Raw genomic sequence first — 19,384 nt, forward strand, 5'->3', positions numbered from 1 at the left:
GTTTACAAAGGATACCAGATTCACAGCACTGGAAACTGAAGTCAACAGATCAGAGACAGCATAAAATATGTCAATATCTTTCTCAAATCCCCAAGCTATCAACCCACGCCACATTCATACCAGTAACCTTGACATAAAAAGTTTTCTATCCTAATACCAATTCTCTGAGTCTGTTGGTCTCATAGATCTCAACGTTCTAAAAACAAATAAAATATCAGCATGGCCATGGCACTCTCATGCTGTTGGAGTTTGGCTAGACTTTCAGGAAACACCTTCATCCTGGTGAGTCAAAGCAGATGGTGAGATATAATAGCATTAAAATATGCTTAGGGGTTGACTTTGGACACCTAGCAGTTTTATTGCCACTAATGCATGGAGATCTGTCGCCGAACTGATGTCACAGGAAAAAAGAATTGAAGGGATATAAAGAGTAATAGTTGGATATAAAAAAATCATAGCTACAGAATTAGTGAATTTCAGCAAAAGAGGAAAGACAAACCGGTCAGCTGAGTTGCTCCAAACATTTGCAGAAAGAGCTAGTATAGCTTATCCTGATTTTGTTATTTTAAAAGCAATTATTCCCATTTTCTGGCAGATAACAGAAACACAGTATTGCCAATCCCAAGCATTAAAAAAAAATGCCAGACCTCAAAAAAAGTCATGAGATTGGCTTAAAAAAACATGAGTTTTTTTTTTAAAAAATCTTTGCCTTCTGGTTGCTAAGCCTGTAGGGTACCCTTGTACCACTTTTTCAGGCTTTTCTCTGCAACCATGAGGGCAGAAACTTTTTTTTTAAATGAAGCTGAGAGTTTTCAGCTAATCATCTGTTTCCAGGAGCTGTTGCTCTAAGTGATAGTATAATAATACCTGACAGATAGAGCTTTGCATCTCAAAGCATATGACAATCATTAATGCATTTATCCTCACAAACCCCTGTGAAGTAGGGAAGGGCTACTAATATGGTAAGTAATTGCTACAGATGGAGAACTGAGGCATCAGGAACATTTTTACAGTTGTGGAACGGAGGCATAAAGAGGCTAAATTACTTGCCCAAGGCCACAGAGGAAGTGATGGAGCAGGGAATTGAACCCAGGTCTCTCAAGTCCTAGCCTAGTACCCTAACCATATTACAAAGCTTGCAATAAAAACACAAGAGTTGGCAACAAACTCATCTAGGCGCAGGTGATGGTCTACAATGGGAGGTGGGGCAGACTGAGAGTTAGCCAGTGGTAGTTCTTCAGTGGAGGGAGCAAGGGAGCGAAGCAGCAGGAATGGGTTTTCTACACTGGAAAGGGGTATTGTGAGAATAAACATATTAGAGATTGTGAGGCATTCAGATATAATGGGGAAATGGGGGCCATATAAATATGATTCGACAGATAGATACACAAGAAAGAATGGGTATTTAAGAGGGTGAGGGTGCAGAGGAGCTAGAGGGTGACATACTTGGACACTGGTCACCATTATACACACACAGTCATTAACTGTGAGTTCATATCGCAAAGCTAATAAGATTCAGAGGTCTAAATTCAGATCTGGTGTAAGCAAGTGAAAATCTACTAAAGACATTAGAGGTGCAGTCTCACCTACAGTGTGTAAATTAGGCCCCATGACTCCCTTCCCTTCTTTTCCTATTAAAAAAAATAGTTCCTCCAAAAAGATTGATTTACCATCTTAAATGCAATTCTGTATGTTAGGTAAGGGGGTAAAAGGAACAAATTGTTCGTGCAGTTTTTGTTCTCTGCTAGCCCCTTGCTTTCATTCCTTCTAAAAATTTTTCCCCATCCCAAATCACGGTACATGAGTTCTTGTTCAGTTCATTTTCTGCTTACATGATAAACTTGTCAGTGTTTGACTGATTGGTTCTCTGGACATGTTCTGGTTCATTGGTAAGGGCATTTTCCCATTGCTTTGCTGTGTCTAGCATGCGAGTCTCATTTTATTCACTTTAAAAACCTAGGTTATTGCAGCCCTGACTCCATGTGTCAGAGTGAGGATTGCTGGGTTGTAGGCAGCTGCTGTAATAAAACTCATAAGCCTGTGAGGTAACATAAGCGAAACATTGAACACAGAGTAAGCAAACAGGGACGGCCGTTTTGTAATTCGCTATCCAACCAGTTTTTGTTTCCATAGTATTAGGAAGCTTCTGTATACAAATAACATTAATCATTTATATAGCATCTTCCACCTTTAAAGAATGCTAATGGATGTAACAATAATGCACACATAGCACCAGTGACATACAGCCATCCCGGGACACGTCAGAATGGCACGCACTGGGGAAAGAAGAGATGTATGCGTAAGGACACTGGGACAAGACCTACTCTTATCAAAAGTGCCGTGGTAGCTTTAAAGCCAATGCCCAGCAACAAAGAGCTCTATATTTATGGCGTATCATGCATGCTGCAAGGGAACCAATTAAATTTAACAGAAACCACGGCTTGTAATCTAAGATACAGAAATGAGTTCTTCAAGATCATCTTATCTATTCATTTACAATTTTGAGGTTAAAGTCTACGTGTAGGACCACACAGGAATTCTATGAGCCAGACTATGAGTCCTTTACTTGTCCTGGTGAGCAATAGGTCTGCTCCTGTGGGTAAACTGAGGTCAATGAGACTACTCCTGTAACTTGCTTCGCCACAGCAAGCAAGGGGCTCACAACCTGGACCTGTTCATCACTTTAAACCAGTGGATCCCAACTATTTCTTGCTGGAGCTGCCCTTAGATTGAGCTAGTGGAGGAGTGAACCTCTTCACCCAAACTCCCAGAGTAGTTCTTCGCTTCCATTTTCTCTCATGTCCTTTTCTGTTTGTTCTCCTTTCTGTCTCTTGTGTAGCCTTTTCTTCTCTGTGCATTTTCTTCCTCTTTTTCACTGCACGGTGACTGAAGAGATAGTGTAAATGACAACATTACATGAAGCAAGAGAGGGGAAGCTAAGCTGTTCAGAGGGATTTTAAGTCCGTGTATGAAATTGTTTTTTGTTTGATTTTGATAACAACCATTTAATGTCAATCACTGACTAATATACCTTGGAATACAAGCACAGACTTTGTGAAAGATGCCACACTTTTACCTTCTACCTTAAGGGATTAAGAACTAACAATAAACATTTCTGACACTTCCTACTGGCCTTCCCAGGGAAGACTAGACTTTACATTCTTATGTTTGGGAGTTAAAAGCCACACAGAAAATAAAATAAACAAACAAACCATTCATGCCTTTATCCACCACAAAGAAGAAAAAGGGAGCACAAGCCCAACTGTTAAAAAATCCTATGCAAATCACCTTTGAATGTGAGACAGACAGAGACAGACACAGAATAGGGGAGAGAAGCATAGACTGAAAAACAAAATAAGTGCATTTAGTTCAAAGTGTGTCAGAGACCGAAAGGGATGGAAGAGAAGCGGAGCATGGATTACACAAAGTGTTCATGAAACAAACCCCACAACCTTAATTTCATATTTTTCCATTTTCAAATTATAATAATACCTAGCTCTTATCTGGCATTTTTTTTTCAGTAAATCTCAAAGTGGTTTACAAAAAGGGATAAGTATAATTATCCCTATTTTATAGATGGGGAAAGTGAGGCCCCGGGCAGTGATGTGACTTGCCTAAGGTCCCCAAGCATGCCAGAATTGGGACCAAAACCCAGGTCTCCCATTTGCCAGTCCAGGGCTCTGTCCTCTAGACAGTGATTTGAGACCAACTTAGCATTCAGCTGTAGAGTTATCTTCTTTATTGACATGAAGCTGGCAAAGTTGGAGACTCTTTTTGGTTTGTTTTTTTACAAGAAACTTTGAGTTTACTGACTAGGCAGATTTTCTTCAATGCTCCCAAGTTGAGAATTTTCAGGCTAAATGAGAGAACAAATAAATGTTTCTTTGTTCCAAAGGATTTTTACTGTGAAAACTACTTAATGAAAGGGGGTGACGCTGAAGAGATCCAGTTATTTCATCGTGGAATGTTTGTCAAGCCACATCTCAGAGGTCACATCTGCTTTGATAAAATCTAGTTGCACATGTCCCCCCTGGAACTTTTGTCAAGCAATAGCCCAGTGTTTTATTACACACGAGACTTGGAGTGAAGAAGCCCAAAATTGAAATTCTCACAATATGGGCCTAAATATTTCTTATGAAAAGCAATGTGATGGGAATAAAGCTAACAGATGTCATTTTACTGCCCAAATATGATGTGATGAAAAAGTCCATAGTGAAGTGAAGTGGACCTGAGTTCCTACATGGTTACTTCAGGAGAACCAAAGGCCTGACTTGCCCCATGAGCTATGGTAAGGTGTGTAATTTTTGGAGACTGATACTATTGAACTACTGTAAAAGAAAGACAGTTATACTGCAAAATTAACACAAAAGACTGAATTCTTTGGAGTAGGAATTGTCCTCCTACTCTATACCTCTGATCCTTCAATGAGCTCTGATGGCAATAGGGCTGTGCAGGACAGAGGAGCCCTTCTGCCTGGAGCTCATTGCAGGATTATGGTCTATAGTTGCTATTGTAATGCAAATAATAAGATGCAGTTGTAAATGTGTCAATGTTTTATCCGCAGACTCTACTAACCGAGACTCCCTGGATATGATTGAACGGTGTATATGCCTGGTGTGTCTGGATGGCCCAAGTGGGGTGGAACTCAACGATACAAATATGGCTTTGCAACTTCTGCATGGGGGAGGCTATAATAAAAATGGTGCCAATCGCTGGTATGACAAACCCATGCAGGTAAAATCTTACTGTACTCTGACATGTAATTGTGCTCTGATACACACTAACCATGGCATACTCAAGTCTCATGTGTCAGGGCTGATCACCGCAGGGGTCTGGATGGATACCCATCTGCATGCCATAGTAGGCCAAGTACATCACAGAGGGTTTTCATTTCCTCTGGAGTATCAGGCATAGACCACGAGCAAAGGCAGGATAGTCAGACGGGGAATCAGCAGAGTCGGGGGGGGTGAGGGGGGTCCTAGCAGCGTGTCAAGCCAGAGACTGGGAAGCACTGGCACTGAGACCAGAATGGCTTCCTGTCCATGAGCGATGGCAGACAGGGGAAGCAAGTCCTACTTGGGGAACAGGAAGTGTTGTGGTGTATAGTGTGTCCTTTTTAACACTTAATCACTTGCAGAATTCATAATGCTACTCTTTACCCATGCAGCTGAGACGATATCTGTCTCGTCTACATTCCAGAAATGTCTTTACCCCAGACTAAAAGAAAGAAAGGTTGAATTAGGAAATCTAGATCAAGAAAAAGGATGAGAGCAGCTGATATTTCCTCTTCTTTCTAAGTCCTTCACTTTAACCTCAAGCTCTCCCAACTCTGGCCCTAGTGGCCCTCTGGAGGGAGCAGGTTCCAGACATGTGCAAATACCACAGCAGAGAAAGAACAATGCCCTCCACTATGTTGTTGCCATCAGCATACTTGCTGTTTCTTATCCGAAGCACAGTGCATTCAGTTCATTATCCTATGCTTATTATTTATGCTATGGCATTTCCCTTGCTAGTTTGTTGTGGGAAGAGATGGAGTCTGTGGCACTGTGTGTGAACACTCCCCTTTCGATGGGATCGTCCTGGTACAGTGCACCGAACATTTGCTCAAGCACATGTGAGTCCTCTTTCATATTTAACATAACAGGACAGCATCCTGGGTTTTTTTGCTCAAATGCATTAATTGGGCCTTTAAGTGTTAAAAGAAATGAATGTGCCTGAAAACAAAAAATGCGGTATCTGCTCTAAACATACTGGGATCCTCTTTCAGAAATTCACCCCTATGGCTTTAGCCCCACTTGAACTCTATTTTGAAACCCACAGTGAAATCACGTTTCCCTCCCCCCCGCCCCCGCCCCGAACAACTTCACACTCTTGATTATGGTTCTTTATAACTGGAATCGCAGTTTGCGCATTAGAAAGGATTGAAACAATTTAGGACTTTCATTTTCCTCCACTTTTGTTTAATGGACCAAATCCTAGTTGCCTTTTTTCAGTGGGAGTTTCACCCTTGGCTTTGCCCCAACAAGCGGAAACAGACCCAAATAAAAACCATGTGTCTAAAGACAACTCAAACTGATCAGCTCTTTGGATTTACTCTTGCTTTACACTGGTATAAGTGACATCAAAATTAGGCCCATTGCATTTGTGTGTTTTTCCCAGCAAAACAGAACATCCGTAATATAAGAGCTTACTCTGGTTTCTCTACGTCAGGAACTAATGATTTACCAAGAAAACGGTTATCACATCATTCGTAAGGAATAGGTTATTACCATGTTCCTTTTGTATTTTCTTTGACGTGTTTACAGGAAGGAAAGCTCTAAGAAATTAGTCAGAGCTGATTCAGTGAGTGAGCTTCCTACTCCAAGGAGATTGAGATGGAAATGCTCTCCAGAAATTCAGGGACACTTAGCATCATCAGCAGAAAAACTTCAAAGGTACGGCAGATTCTTGGACTTTTCTGAACTGCTTCAAGTTGTGAGCCACCTAACAAACAACTAATTTATTATACAGCTCAATCCCACCCAGTGCTGATCATCCTCAACTCCCATGAAAGCAAAAGGTGCTCAGTGCCTCACAGGATCAGGCTGTATGGTTAATACAATGCACTAGGAACTGCACTATCATTCCATTCCATTCCATTCATCTAAATATAGGACAAGTTAATGAAACTACAAATACCACTGGAAATAAATTTGATACAGCATTCATTATTTACATAAAATGCGAACAATGGCCTCTATTTGTACAGGTATATGATTTGATCTGACCCATACATAGCCAAGCCTGTGTGGGAAATGTATTTAGGGGAGTTGTAAACAACTGGTTTGAATAGACAAGCATTTAATTTGCTTGTATCTACATTGTTACTACAAAGGCCAGTTCTTTGGAGCTGGATTTTCTAGATCACAGTGGATATGCGCGGAATTTTTCACGGTGACTTTGAATGACAAAAATGTTTTTTGAGAGATTTAAGCTTATTGTCTAAGTTTCATCAGAAAATTAACAATGTACACATGACCAATTTTAAATCTTGGCTTATTGTGATCCCGTTATATAAGGCAGCAATGGTACAAAGTGTTTAAAATCTAAGATCTAATACGAGAGGCATTAGCTCATTTCAGATACCAAAAATAAAATAAAAAATGTTTTGTTTCTAAATAAACAAAAGGTGACATTTCTTTGAAATGGGAGTTCATAATAAAATCAGGGCCTGCATTAGACTTTTAATCTATCCATTATTTAAACACAAGTGCTTCACTGATATTTAATCTAGAACAAAGAAGAGCATGTTTATCCTTCAGGAGCAGAATTGCTGGCGGGGGGAGTGTTTAACTCAAATAAGCACAACTACATGAGTGTCACAGCTCATAAGCAGTGCTGAAGATTAAAGTTGCATGTAGACTAGTGCATGATTAGAGATTGTTAGTTGAGAACAATTTACTGGTTGCCAAGTGCCAGACATTAGACTGAAAATGTCTATAGATGCTAGTTGAGATATGTGGTAAACAGTACGTGGGGAAAATGTTTTCTAAATATTGCTTGCAAACCACGTTATATGGGAATCTTGCATTTTCCTCTACAACAAACGCCCCTGCTTGTTTTCTAGGATAGTAAACAATCTAGATTTTATTGCTTATACATTTGAAAACTATGGAAAAGAGTTTATCAAGAAACAAAAGACTAGCCCAGATGCCTACATTCAAGTTGCACTTCAGCTGGCATTTTACAGGTATGTTTATCAACTCATGGGAATAATATATTGTGAACACAGATTTACAATTAATCAGGAAAACAAAGGGCCCAGTCCTGCACCCAGACAAACTCTCATTGGCATAAAAGGTTAGGCCTGCTGGATGGGGTCCTTAAAAAACAGGATGGGAACCCATAATAGTAGTCACTTTGTTCTGACATATAGCACCCTCTCATAGGGCATATGTTTGTTTTACAATTATAATGGAACTATTTAAATCAGCTAGAAAAGTAAGCAAAACATCCACAGTTACTGCAAAGTTACAGGGCCTATAGCTTAAAAAGCTGAAGGGAAGCAAATTGTCATCTGCAGATAAATCAGAGAATGGTTACAGCCTCTTGTCTGTCTATTATAATCCAAGTTGTAGCTCAGATTCAGCATATAAAATATAATGAAAACATACCCAGTTCTGGACTTCTCTGATAATGGTGTGTAATTACGGGACACAATCACGTCACCCAAAAGCTTGAAATGAGTAAACACATGACTGAGTAGACTCTTTAGCATCAAGGAAGTCCTGGGGAAAGAGTACAACCTGTCTAAATAGGCATAGGCAGGCTGCAGCTGCTAATATATAAACAAATGATACAGACCCTGGCAGGAATAGTAGACCCAGGTGCCACTCCCTTTCCTATATGGGATTTGGGCCCAGAGGTTCTGTGCAGTGCACACCAACATCACTTCTATTTTATTTTTCTGTGCAAGGAATCAATGACTGACTGAGCCATAGTTAAAACCCATGAGCACAATCTATTCCCCTTCCATCCCCTTGCCTCTCCACTCTACCGCTCCCTCTCTCCTTATTCATCCCATACCCCACATTCATTATCACCTCGTCTCCACCACTTAACAGTCCGTATTCACTCTCTGTCTCTCTCACCCTCACTCTCTGTTTCACTTTGCCTGCCCTCTCTCCCACCCCTTCCTCTCCCGTCCCATACAACCTCCCCTCCACTTTCACTGGGGTGGGAGGGTGGAGAGCTTGGAGGATAGGCATTGAATGTGGTGGGAGCTGCCCACCCCATTCATAGCACCAGAAGTGGCCAAGGGAAAGAGAAGCCCTAGACCTCTGTTGGAAACCAATTCCCCTGTGCAGTAAGCACCTACCTGTGCGTTGCATCTGCCAGTAGAGGGTGCAGCTTGAAGCACACTGCACAACCTGCCATAATGCCGTCAGTTCCCCATCCACAGGGAAAAACAGAGACCTTCTGAAGATATCTCAGCAGCATATAGGATTCAAGCTCCACTGCAGGGTAGTAGTTACTGTTTATTTCCCCCTGAACAGCTGACATAAGCTGTTGTTGGGCTTGCCCCAAGCAAAATGGGCACCCCAGGGTTTGACCTTGCTTGCTCTTTTTACTATACTAATCTCCATGGCATTTCCATTGTCACAGGCTCGCTTATGGACTGTCAGGACAATGAATGTTCCAGGGTAGTGACCACTTGTGGGGTTTCTTACAGTAGACCCATTACACCAACAATCCCTAAACTTATCAAATTAAAATCTAAAATGGTCTTTCACGTGACCAGATGCCAAGCTTGTTTCACGCACTTTGTTAACTGAAATCCAATAATGCCAACAAAGGACTGTCCATAGCCTGGTTATGAGAGCATGGTAGGTCCCAACTATAATACAGATTTCAACTCTGCTGCATAGACTGGGGGACAACTGAGCTATAAGAGGTCCCCTGATTCAACTGTAGCGTAGACAAGCCAAAGTAATTTGTAAGTTATTTTCAGTGGGGATACCAGTAAGTCCACTAGTTGCAAAAGCAGGGGACAAAGGACTAAATTGATGGTAACGTGCTAATTTCCTTGTACAGTTCTGCTTGTAACCTGGGTTTTCACCTTTGGCTCTAAATCTGAAATGGCATACATTTCCTCTTATAATTTTCTGTGACATGCACACACACAGAAAACATGCAATGCATTTTTTTCTTGTTTTAAATAAAACATGTTCCAGTCTTGTACGTAAATGATTGATCACACAATTATTTTATCGTGTGGCACTAATAAAACAGTCCTTGAGATCTTTCAGTAAATTCTAGTTTTATTAGCCTTGTTTTTACATACCAAGTAATATTTTACTAGCACTCCATAAATAAAATATATTCAACTGTACACAGCTCTTTGTATTGAAAGGGCCATAGTATCCATCTTTTGGCAATTTCTTATATAATTCTATTAACATTAAAATGAAATACTACACAAAAATAAAATCAACCGTATAAAAATAAAATCTACTGAGCCTATTTTTCTTTTTGCCGTTATGATTCCCTGAAACAATTACTCTCTGCTTTTCCTATTTCATTCTCTCAGATGCCACAGGAGACTTGTTCCTACCTATGAAAGTGCTTCCATACGCCGATTTGAAGAGGGAAGAGTCGACAATATTAGGTCTGCAACCCCAGAAGTTTTAGCTTTTGTAAAAGCAATGATTGATGACAAGTCATCTCTACCGGTACGTTAACCCTCTCTTTTGCTTTTATTTAAAACAGAACAAAAAAAAATCATGCTTCTCAATCTAGAAGATAGGGTGACAAAAATGCCTTTAGTGAGGTAGGAACTCATTTCTGTGAGAACCAGAGCTTCATGCTAAATATGAATATTCATTTTATTATTTGACCATTCAAAAGCATGATACAGATAATTACACCATGAGAAACAGAATCTGTGTCTAAACTTACTTAACAGAATCTTTTGTAATTTACACCCGCAGAGCCAAATTCTGCTCTTTGGAGAATTTCACACTGAACTTGAAAGTTCAGGGTCATATACTGCACACTAGATGTTAGTTGGTTTGTTTGTTTCTATAGCCACGCTTCTGCCAAACATAGATAGTGTTTATCTAATATGCCCAGTCAGGCTAAAACTTCTGATATTAGATGTTTAAGTCTTGGTCAAGCTTAGGAAACAGTTTTCCATAATGCACTGACAGACACTTTCTGGAACTGCACTATTGAGCTGCCCTATGTGCAGATTCCTCCTGCACACACTCCATCAGCCTACCAGGAATATGAATAATTTGCACTGGTGGCAGGGTGTGTGGCGCAATGCAACTGCCAGGTCAGGGAGTGTACATGCACAAACAGGCTTACCCTAATTTTTGTCCTAGGCTCTCCCCTTTGCAGTCTGCAGGAAAGCCCCTCTGTACATCTCTGCAGGTTTTGTAGGGGAGTATTCCACCTCTGTTGTGCACAGATTTTCTGGTGGGTGCCTGTATGTGTCACCCCGCCAGAATTTGGACATATTTGTACAGAGCTGCTTCTAGCAGGGGATAGTCAGGGTAGCTGCTTCCAAGTATCAGAACTTTAACAGAAACATTGCAATGCAAGGAGGTGTGGTGATTTAAGAAATCTTAGGCTTTGGCTACACTTGCATGTTATACTGCAGTAAAGCCTCCCAGAGCGCTCTACCTCACTCCCCGTCCACACTGCCAAGGCACGTAGAGCGCTCTGACTCCCTGGCTGGAGCGCTCCTGGTACTCCACCTCCCCCAGAGGATTAACAGCTGTTGCGCATTGGCTGAGACGCTCCAGCGTAAACGGGGAGTAATGTTATTATGCACTGATTGACCTCTGGAAACTCCCCATAATCCTTTTAACTGAAGCGTCCTCTCTTGTTTTGTTGTGAACTCCGGATGGACGCGGAAGTGCCGTTTCAAAGCTCCCTTTCGGGGGCTGCTTATCAAAAAACCAAACACAGCTACTGTTTGCTTTGAATGAGTGAGAGGTAGGCAGGGGGGCTCCGTTGGGAGTGCCGACAGCTAATGTTTGCTTGAAGACAGAGACGGCGCGGGGGGAGGGAAGGGGGAATTGGGGTCCGGTTCGGCGAGCGGCTGCTTATCTTGTCTATGAGAAAAAAAGAAACAGCTGCCCTTTGCTTGCAGTGAGTGAGAGAGAGGCGGGGGAGGGAGTAGGGTCTGTACTTACAAGACAGCACACTGACACACTCTCAGCACCCCAAAAACCCACTCTCCCCCCCCCCGACACTCCCTGTCACACGCCACACCCACACCCCATTTGAAAAGCAAGTTGCAGCCACTTGAATGCTGGGGTAGCTGCCCATAATGCACCGCTCTCAATGCAGCCGCAAATGTGGCCACAACAGTGCGCTGTCAGTGTGGACAGACTGCAGCGCTTTCCCTACTCAGCTGTACAAAGGTGGGTTTAACTCACAGCGCTGTACATGTGTAAGTGTAGTACAGACCTGTGTACAAAATTCCAGAGGTTGCTGGAGAACTGTATAAGGAGGTGACAGTTTACATTCCACCACCACATCTTCCACCTCTGTATGCTGTCCAGTTCAAAACCCATCTTGTTCTGAACAGAGCTCTCAGAAATTCCATGTTAAAAATCCACTGACAACATGAAGGCTGAGGTGGTTCCTGAACAGGACATGACTTTTTAATGGTAATCACTATGCTTTGGCCAACCCATCCTACATAGGACTCACTATCATGCTGAAAATGGCTTCTGCCTGCCGGTAACCTCTCTGGTGATACAGTGCTACTGTCAACAATGCAGCTTGCCTGGGAAGATGAAGTTTGTCCAGAGTGGGCAAGCCCTGAGGTACTTCCCCAGAACAGTCCCTTCTCCATGCATCAGTCCCTGCCCCTGGACAGCACGCAGTGCCTGGGTGCCACACCAGTGCATGCTCTCATACTTTCAGAACCTCTAGCAGAAGACAGATGCCCCAATCAGTTCCAACCCCCAAGTTCTCTTGACACATTTTTTATCTGATTTCTCTTGCCCTTTTGAACCATTGCTGGTGGCTCTTATCCCTCCCTTTGTCCACTCATATTCAACTATCTGGCTTCTCCATCACTTGCAAAGCTTCATCATCTCCCAGTACTTTACTGCCTCAACTCTGAGACAGTGTACCCACCAGTGATATCCTAACTGTGTTGAATCATGTGAGTGAGCAAGGGAATGTCACAGGTGACCACATAGTCCTCGTTTCTCTAGAACCACCTCTGCCAGCCCGTGCCTCATTTTGTGTGCTCCAACCTTCCAAATGTTTATCTCACCCCTTGGCAATAATAAATATGGAGGAGAATGATGTCATTATTCCATCTAAAGAATCCTGTAAACATCATACAGTTCTGCCCAATGGAATTATGGTTTTCCTGGCGATTATAAAGTATGCATATTTTGTTAGAATATCTATTTGGAAAGGTGCAGGCATCTGAATTACTCTGTGGATATTTCACCCATAATTTTTTGGAACACAAACATTTGTTCATATATGACCATTCTTTTCCAGTCTTAGATCCATATATACTATAGTTAAAAAAAGAATGAGAAACAGGATTCCCTTAGCTGACCTACACTCCACCAATGGAAGTGAAACGGGGTTGGGTTTTTTTGTTGTACTAAAAGACATGTCTTTTGATTTAAGGAGCCTTGAACTCTCTGAAGTATTTTTTGCTGGTAGCCATTAGTCCAAATCAAATCAGAAAATATTTTGCTTCTGATACCAAAGAAAGTGATTTTCAAATGACAGTTTGAACAATCACCAAAGATTGAGTCTGAGTCAGATTGATTATCTAACACAGGAGATATATATCATACACTAGACACCATCTTTACAGGAAGGAACCTCTGACATTGCACAGAGTGCTTGAGAAACTGTAAATCAGATTTAAAGACTGCATTTTCTAATGTAATCTATCTAAAGGACCTGGGACCTGGCTCTAGTCTCATGGAGAGATATCAGATTCTGTGCTGTGAAGGTTTCTGATGATGCCCTTGGATTGCTTCTAAAATGAATTCTTTATTCAAAAGATCATTCATTGTTGATGCAAGCTAAAGCTTCCCTATTCATTTAGAATTACACAAAAGAAGGCAGTAACTTTTGCCTGTTTCATGATCTCCCTAATCTGCAACATCTCGCTTGATATACACTAGCAGCTATGCCTAAAATTGATCCCATGACCTAAAGTCTGTTACTTGGCAGGAGCCAAAATTTACAGTTCTGTAACCAGAGATGTGTAGTAACTGCAAAGGTTAAAGCAGCCCTGGAAAATTCTAGTTGCCCATTCACTCAGGGGAGTGATTTTCTTGACCAGCTGGTAAAATATCAATATTTTTTTTCATTAACATCACTGTCCCTGTCATCATGATAAAGGATGCTCAACAGATTTAGTGCCTGGTCTGGTAAATTTCTATGATGGTTTTGCAAGGCAAGGATTAAACTATGCAATTATTGTACCTTTTAAATTTTAAAATTTAATTAGTCATACCTTCATCTGTTGCACACTTTACTGACTGCCCACAGTGACCTACATTGACTGACCCTGTGTACAGTTACTGAGAATTTTCTTCACCAGTTCATCTCATCTCTACTGATCATGTTTTAGTTTCAGTAAACTGGTTCTGTTCACTAATACAATACATGTAATGGCACAGTTCATTCTGCTTTTAATTTATTGATACCTGCTGCCAATCAGATAAGGGTATGATTAAAAAATATATTAGGCATTATGTTGACTATGGACCTGACACGAACTCTATTAAGTCAATTGAAAGTCTCTCCATGACTTCCATTGGCTTTAGATTAGGTCCTATGACCTATTTGACCCTCAAAAAATAAGGCAATACTAGTGAGCATAACTTTGAACCATAGTGGCCTTCCATTCATTCAGAATGCCCACAACAAAGTAGGTATTTTGGGGTAACCGGGGGCATTTGGGTGTACTATTGGTTGTTGGCTCGTTGCCAGTAGAAGTTACTTCCTGGAGAGATTTTCAGTAATAGTTATGTTTCTATTCCACCAACAGGAATCTGAGAAGATGCAACGATTTAAAGATGCAATCACGGCACAGACTAATTATACTATTTTGGTGAGTAAACTGTTGTTCTGCCTGGATAAAAACCAGTCAGTTTTATACAAAAACATGAAGACATAATCACTAAGTACATGAATTTCAAAAACTTTAGGTGCCTCTGAATACGGAGGACCCCAGTGCCTCACACTATCTTGTTGACTATCAGACCTACCATCCAAACAGCCATATGGCTCCATCTTCTATGATCTCACTTCAAGAAACACTTCCCAGAAGCTGATATGGCAAGGTTAAACATCTGCATGAGACAGTGCTCGTTAGCTTACATGATAATCTTTGGACATAACACTCTTGGGCACAACCTTTCTAGATATGATAGTTCTTATATAGTGTTGTCACAGAAGATGGCCTGGTGTAGTTGATGTCTCTACATGGACACTGGGCATTTGTGTGACACTTATTAATTATTAACATTATTATTAATTATTTGTATTGCAGTAGCATCTAGGAGTCCCAGTCCTGGACCCTATTGTGCTAGGCAGTGTATGCACACAGAACAAAAAGACATTCCGTGCCCCAAAGAGCTTACAATATAAGTATACAAAAAGACGCAACAGGTAGATACAGACAGGCAGACAGATGCAGGAGCTCAATGAGACACCCACCTATATTTCCTTTATTCAGCACAGTATTTATTCTAGTGTCCAAAAACTCCATTCTCATAGGGAATAGAAGCAAGCATGCACATCTCTCCCAGAGTTTACAGGGATTTAGATCCAAGGCTTTTGTTCAAGAAGGTCTCTACTATACCGGGGGTTACTTTTCTAAAGCTGGCTAGTGATGTATTTTTATATTACCCTTCCGGGGAAGCAGCTATGCCTTTAGAGCCCAGTCCTCCACTGAGGTAAACGAGCATAGCTCTAGTGACATCAATGGAGCTGCATTCATACACTCCAGCTGAGAATTTGGTCCTTAGATTCCAAACATTGACTTAGAACTTGCATGGTTATTAACAGCAAATGAATAATTGTACGATACTCCCTTTAAAAGACTATTGAACATGCTCTACAATAAAACAAGGGGATACCCCAGTGAAGAAATCACTTTACTAGTAAAACGACCCATTTTCTGTTGATTAAAAGTGAAGCAGCTCAGTCTTGGTAACACTTCACAACCTGCTGTGTCAAGACAAAGTGCTGACTTACAATACTAATAACTTACTCAAGTCACTCATGATGTTAATAATTGTTAATAACCAGTTTTGTTGTAAAATTTACCACCTTTACTTTTGCCTCAGTCCAATGCCTAACAAATTCACTGTAAGCTGCTGGGCATAATCATTGCTGATTACTGCTTAAATAGTAGTAATAGACAAGAAAGCATCCTCCACTAGTCCTTATCCCAAAGCACGTGCAGAGTGAGAGAGGGAAGACATGTCCAAGGAGGCATTCTTCAGACTGTGGAATGAAGAAAGGGATGAGGAACGACAGTTTGTGGTGAAAGCACTGCACTAGGACATTGGAGGATCAGATCCTGGTTCTGCCACAGATTTTTTTTCCTGATCCTTAGTTCTCCATCTCTAAAAAGGGGATATTAACACTTCTTTTTTCACATTCTGAGTCTGTCTTTGTTTATGTAGATTTTAAGCTCTTCAGGACAGGGACTGTTTTTCACTGTGAGTATGTACAGTCCCTAGCACAAAAGGGCCCCAATCTCAGTGAGATCCTGGGCACTCCCTTAACACAACTAAGAGTGCCTCCTTTCCCTAAAATTGCCAAAAATATGCAGTAGTTCATTTTCAGTCTAATGCAATGTTACAAACATTAGACCTTTGTGTAACTCATGGGGCAGAGCTAAAATTGCTTTGGGAACTTTAATTCTGGCTTTCCTAATTTATAAGGAATTTAAAATCTCAACCTTAATATTTCATTAGCTCCTCCTCCCCCCCCCCCACTTTTTTTTGAGGACAGTTTAATATTAGCATGCACTTGAAGAGACAATGAAATTCAATTTTAGATGTAAAAGTACTCCACCCACTTTTGATCATTGGGCATTCCCTCATTCTCATAAAAACATAATTTAATTGGTGTGCCTTAAAACTATGGGAAAATTCAAGTGAAGGTTTACACAATCTGACTAAACTGTATATGTTACAGACTGAAATATACCAGCCATGAAGAAAATAAAACATCCACCTCATAACACAAACAGCAGTTTAGGGTGATTTTATTTTCCCTGGTTAGGGCTTACCAGCAACATTGCTATCTTAAACTTGGAGCCCTAAAATTCAATTTAGCACAATTTTTTCCTATGTGTTGACTCACAGTTTATTTCGTTAGCCTGTCTCAGTCTCTCTTCAGACATGGCATCGATCTATGTTGCAAAAATGTCATTGCTAGGAGCCTTATAAATCTTGTATGATAGCAAAATATGTCCTTTGATCATCAAGTCAATTTCCCTCGATAGGAAAAACCAAGGTAACCACTGTTTCGTTGCACAATCCTTTCTCCAGTGTTTCTGAACCATATGTGCTGACAGGCGTACAGACCATTGACCAAAGGGTGTGTTCTCCTTCATGAGCCAGACAAGGTTATTTACTCCCTTCCCCTTGCATCATTCATCTTAGACATTGGGACAATTCTTTGCCTGAGAGAAAAAACAAATTGCTGCCTTCTTACTCTTCTCCTTCCCTTTTAGAGCATCTTGTCTTCCCTGTCCTTGAGGGTTCTGTGCCCCGTTAGCTATCAGTTCTACTTTAATTGCCATTTGAACTTTCTTGTTCTACGTCTAAATGATCTGCCCTTCCCAAATGATTTCATCAGTGAGGAACTATATCTTTCTGGCCCAGATAAAGTCTACACATTCACCAAGAACTTGAATATGTACCAAAAGGGTTTTTGACAGCATCCATGGCTGGCAGTTGTGGTGAATAAACTGAAGGAAAAAATTAGATTTAAATGTATCTTTTAATCTGGAGTGACTTTCCACCCACTTCAGACCAGCCAAAACCTAGGCTGCTGTGGCCAAGACTTTTTAAAATAATTTTAAATTTTCAGTTAATTCAATTCTAGTCTCCTAAAGCACACGAAGATTGGAACAAAGTGGTTATGGTATCTTAGGGTTCTCTCTTCCACATTCTAGATAAGGACTTTAGAGCAATCAGAGGAGAGCTGGCCCTAAGAGAATTCATCCCAGGCCAATGCATGGCAGGATAGGACTTTGGAAGTTAAGTCAGTTGTAGCTTCAGACACTAAGGAGCAGAGAGCATCCCCACCGCCTGGCCCTATTCTTCTCCAATGACTGGGAACCCTAGATAACTCTGTGGATATAAATTCTGTTGGACCCTAAGCCCCTTATCAGCCCAGACCCAGATCCACAAGCAGTGAAATTTCTGAGAATAATCTGCTGCCGTTTGGAGAGGTTTTGGAGCTTCCTAAGAAAATTTCCTTGAAACTAGTACATGTACTGTGAAGTAAGATTTTCACAAGTGCCTAAAGGTGTTTCACTGGAAATTGGATGTCTAACTTCCTTCGTCTCTTTTAAAAATCCCACCCATAATACTTACAGGACCTGATTTTCAGAGATAATGAGCACCCATAACCCCAGATGACCTCAGTAGGAGTTGTGGTGCTCAACACTTCTCAGGATCAGGCTCTTACATAGCACTTAAAAGTACCATATGAACTTTTATTATTGATTATCCACAGTGAATATACGCTGAGTAATTTTAAAATACATTTAGGGCATTATTCCACACAAAGTCCCCCAAGTCTAACCAAGGGAAATGACAGCAACAGCTGGGAGTTCTGTAGTTCTGCATGCTGTCAGTAAAACCGTCTGTTTTCAATTATATTTTGCTAGGCCATTACTGGAATGGCAATAGACAATCACTTGCTAGGGCTCAGAGAGACAGCACGGGAGCACTTCAAGGAACTGCCAGAGATATTTACAGAGGAAACATATTTGACAAGCAGTCGATTTATCCTCTCAACCAGCCAGGTGAGTGTTTCAAATTCATGGGTCTTGTTGTAGCAAGATTCCCTGTTACAGAACTAATTCATTCCTAATCAGCTGAGTCTATAGTTCACAATGAGAATGGTGGCTTTGAAATATTGTGACAGTGACACTAACAGCCATGCAAAATTCCTGATTTTCATTCCAAAGTATTTTTCTATAGTCAAAATGCACATAACAAAAATTGGCTGAAGCCATAACTTCCCTTTTCTATCCCAAAACTGTACCCCAACTGACAGACAAACTTTGTGACGCCTAGTCTTGAACACAAAAAAAAACAACAAAACTTGTATGAGAGCCTTGTGCTTCCTTCCCTTCCACTTTAGGTCTCCCTTCTTCCCTTGCCCTTTTTGAAGGCACCAACTCCTGGAGTAATTCTGTTTTCCACAGACAGCACAGCCACCAAGCCAGACGTCCTGCCATTGTGGCTAGAGAGGCCAAGAAGCATGAACAAATATTTCTCTTTCTAAAAGCAGCTGTGTCTGAAATTTCAGGCTAGTGCTAGCCTAGGTTTTGCAAGGATCTATGCATGTTACTAAAAGGTACAAGGCCTTGCGCAGCCTTTCCTCATCTGTGAATACCCCCACCTTTTCACACTTAAAACAATACTGACTGGCTGTTACATGACTGTGACACACTGCCCGCATACCTGGTTGCAAGGCTTTCGCCTACAGACTCTGGAATAGACCAGATGGGAAATTCCACTGAACAGTAAATTAGGAGGAAGGCAGCAGCAGGGAAACACATTCAAGAGCTTTAACCAGAAGATGAGATGAAAACTGTGCAACACAACAACTAGAAATGAAGGTGTGCTTTTCGGATCCTGTGACTGGT

General features: G+C 41.1%; 1 protein-coding gene and 1 long non-coding RNA gene across 3 annotated transcripts in view; one reads left to right on the plus strand and one right to left on the minus strand.

The window, feature by feature from the left end:
- LOC125639823 (uncharacterized) overlaps positions 1-19,384 on the minus strand; it is an 85,882-nt gene that overhangs the window by 56,486 nt on the left and 10,012 nt on the right. The window lies entirely within an intron of this gene.
- The window catches only part of CHAT (choline O-acetyltransferase), a 51,025-nt gene that overhangs the window by 25,829 nt on the left and 5,812 nt on the right, over positions 1-19,384 (plus strand). Inside the window, exons 8-14 of one of the 2 annotated variants that reach the window (XM_048857542.2) lie at positions 4,565-4,734; positions 5,514-5,614; positions 6,306-6,434; positions 7,607-7,729; positions 10,070-10,211; positions 14,531-14,593; positions 18,398-18,535. In XM_048857542.2, the coding sequence (XP_048713499.1) occupies positions 4,565-4,734; positions 5,514-5,614; positions 6,306-6,434; positions 7,607-7,729; positions 10,070-10,211; positions 14,531-14,593; positions 18,398-18,535 (866 nt within the window). The remainder of the gene's footprint in view (positions 1-4,564; positions 4,735-5,513; positions 5,615-6,305; positions 6,435-7,606; positions 7,730-10,069; positions 10,212-14,530; positions 14,594-18,397; positions 18,536-19,384) is intronic. The other variant, XM_048857543.2, reaches the window with a different exon arrangement.

This window comes from Caretta caretta, chromosome 7, assembly GCF_965140235.1.
Source record: "Caretta caretta isolate rCarCar2 chromosome 7, rCarCar1.hap1, whole genome shotgun sequence".
Classification (NCBI taxonomy): domain Eukaryota; kingdom Metazoa; phylum Chordata; order Testudines; family Cheloniidae; genus Caretta; species Caretta caretta.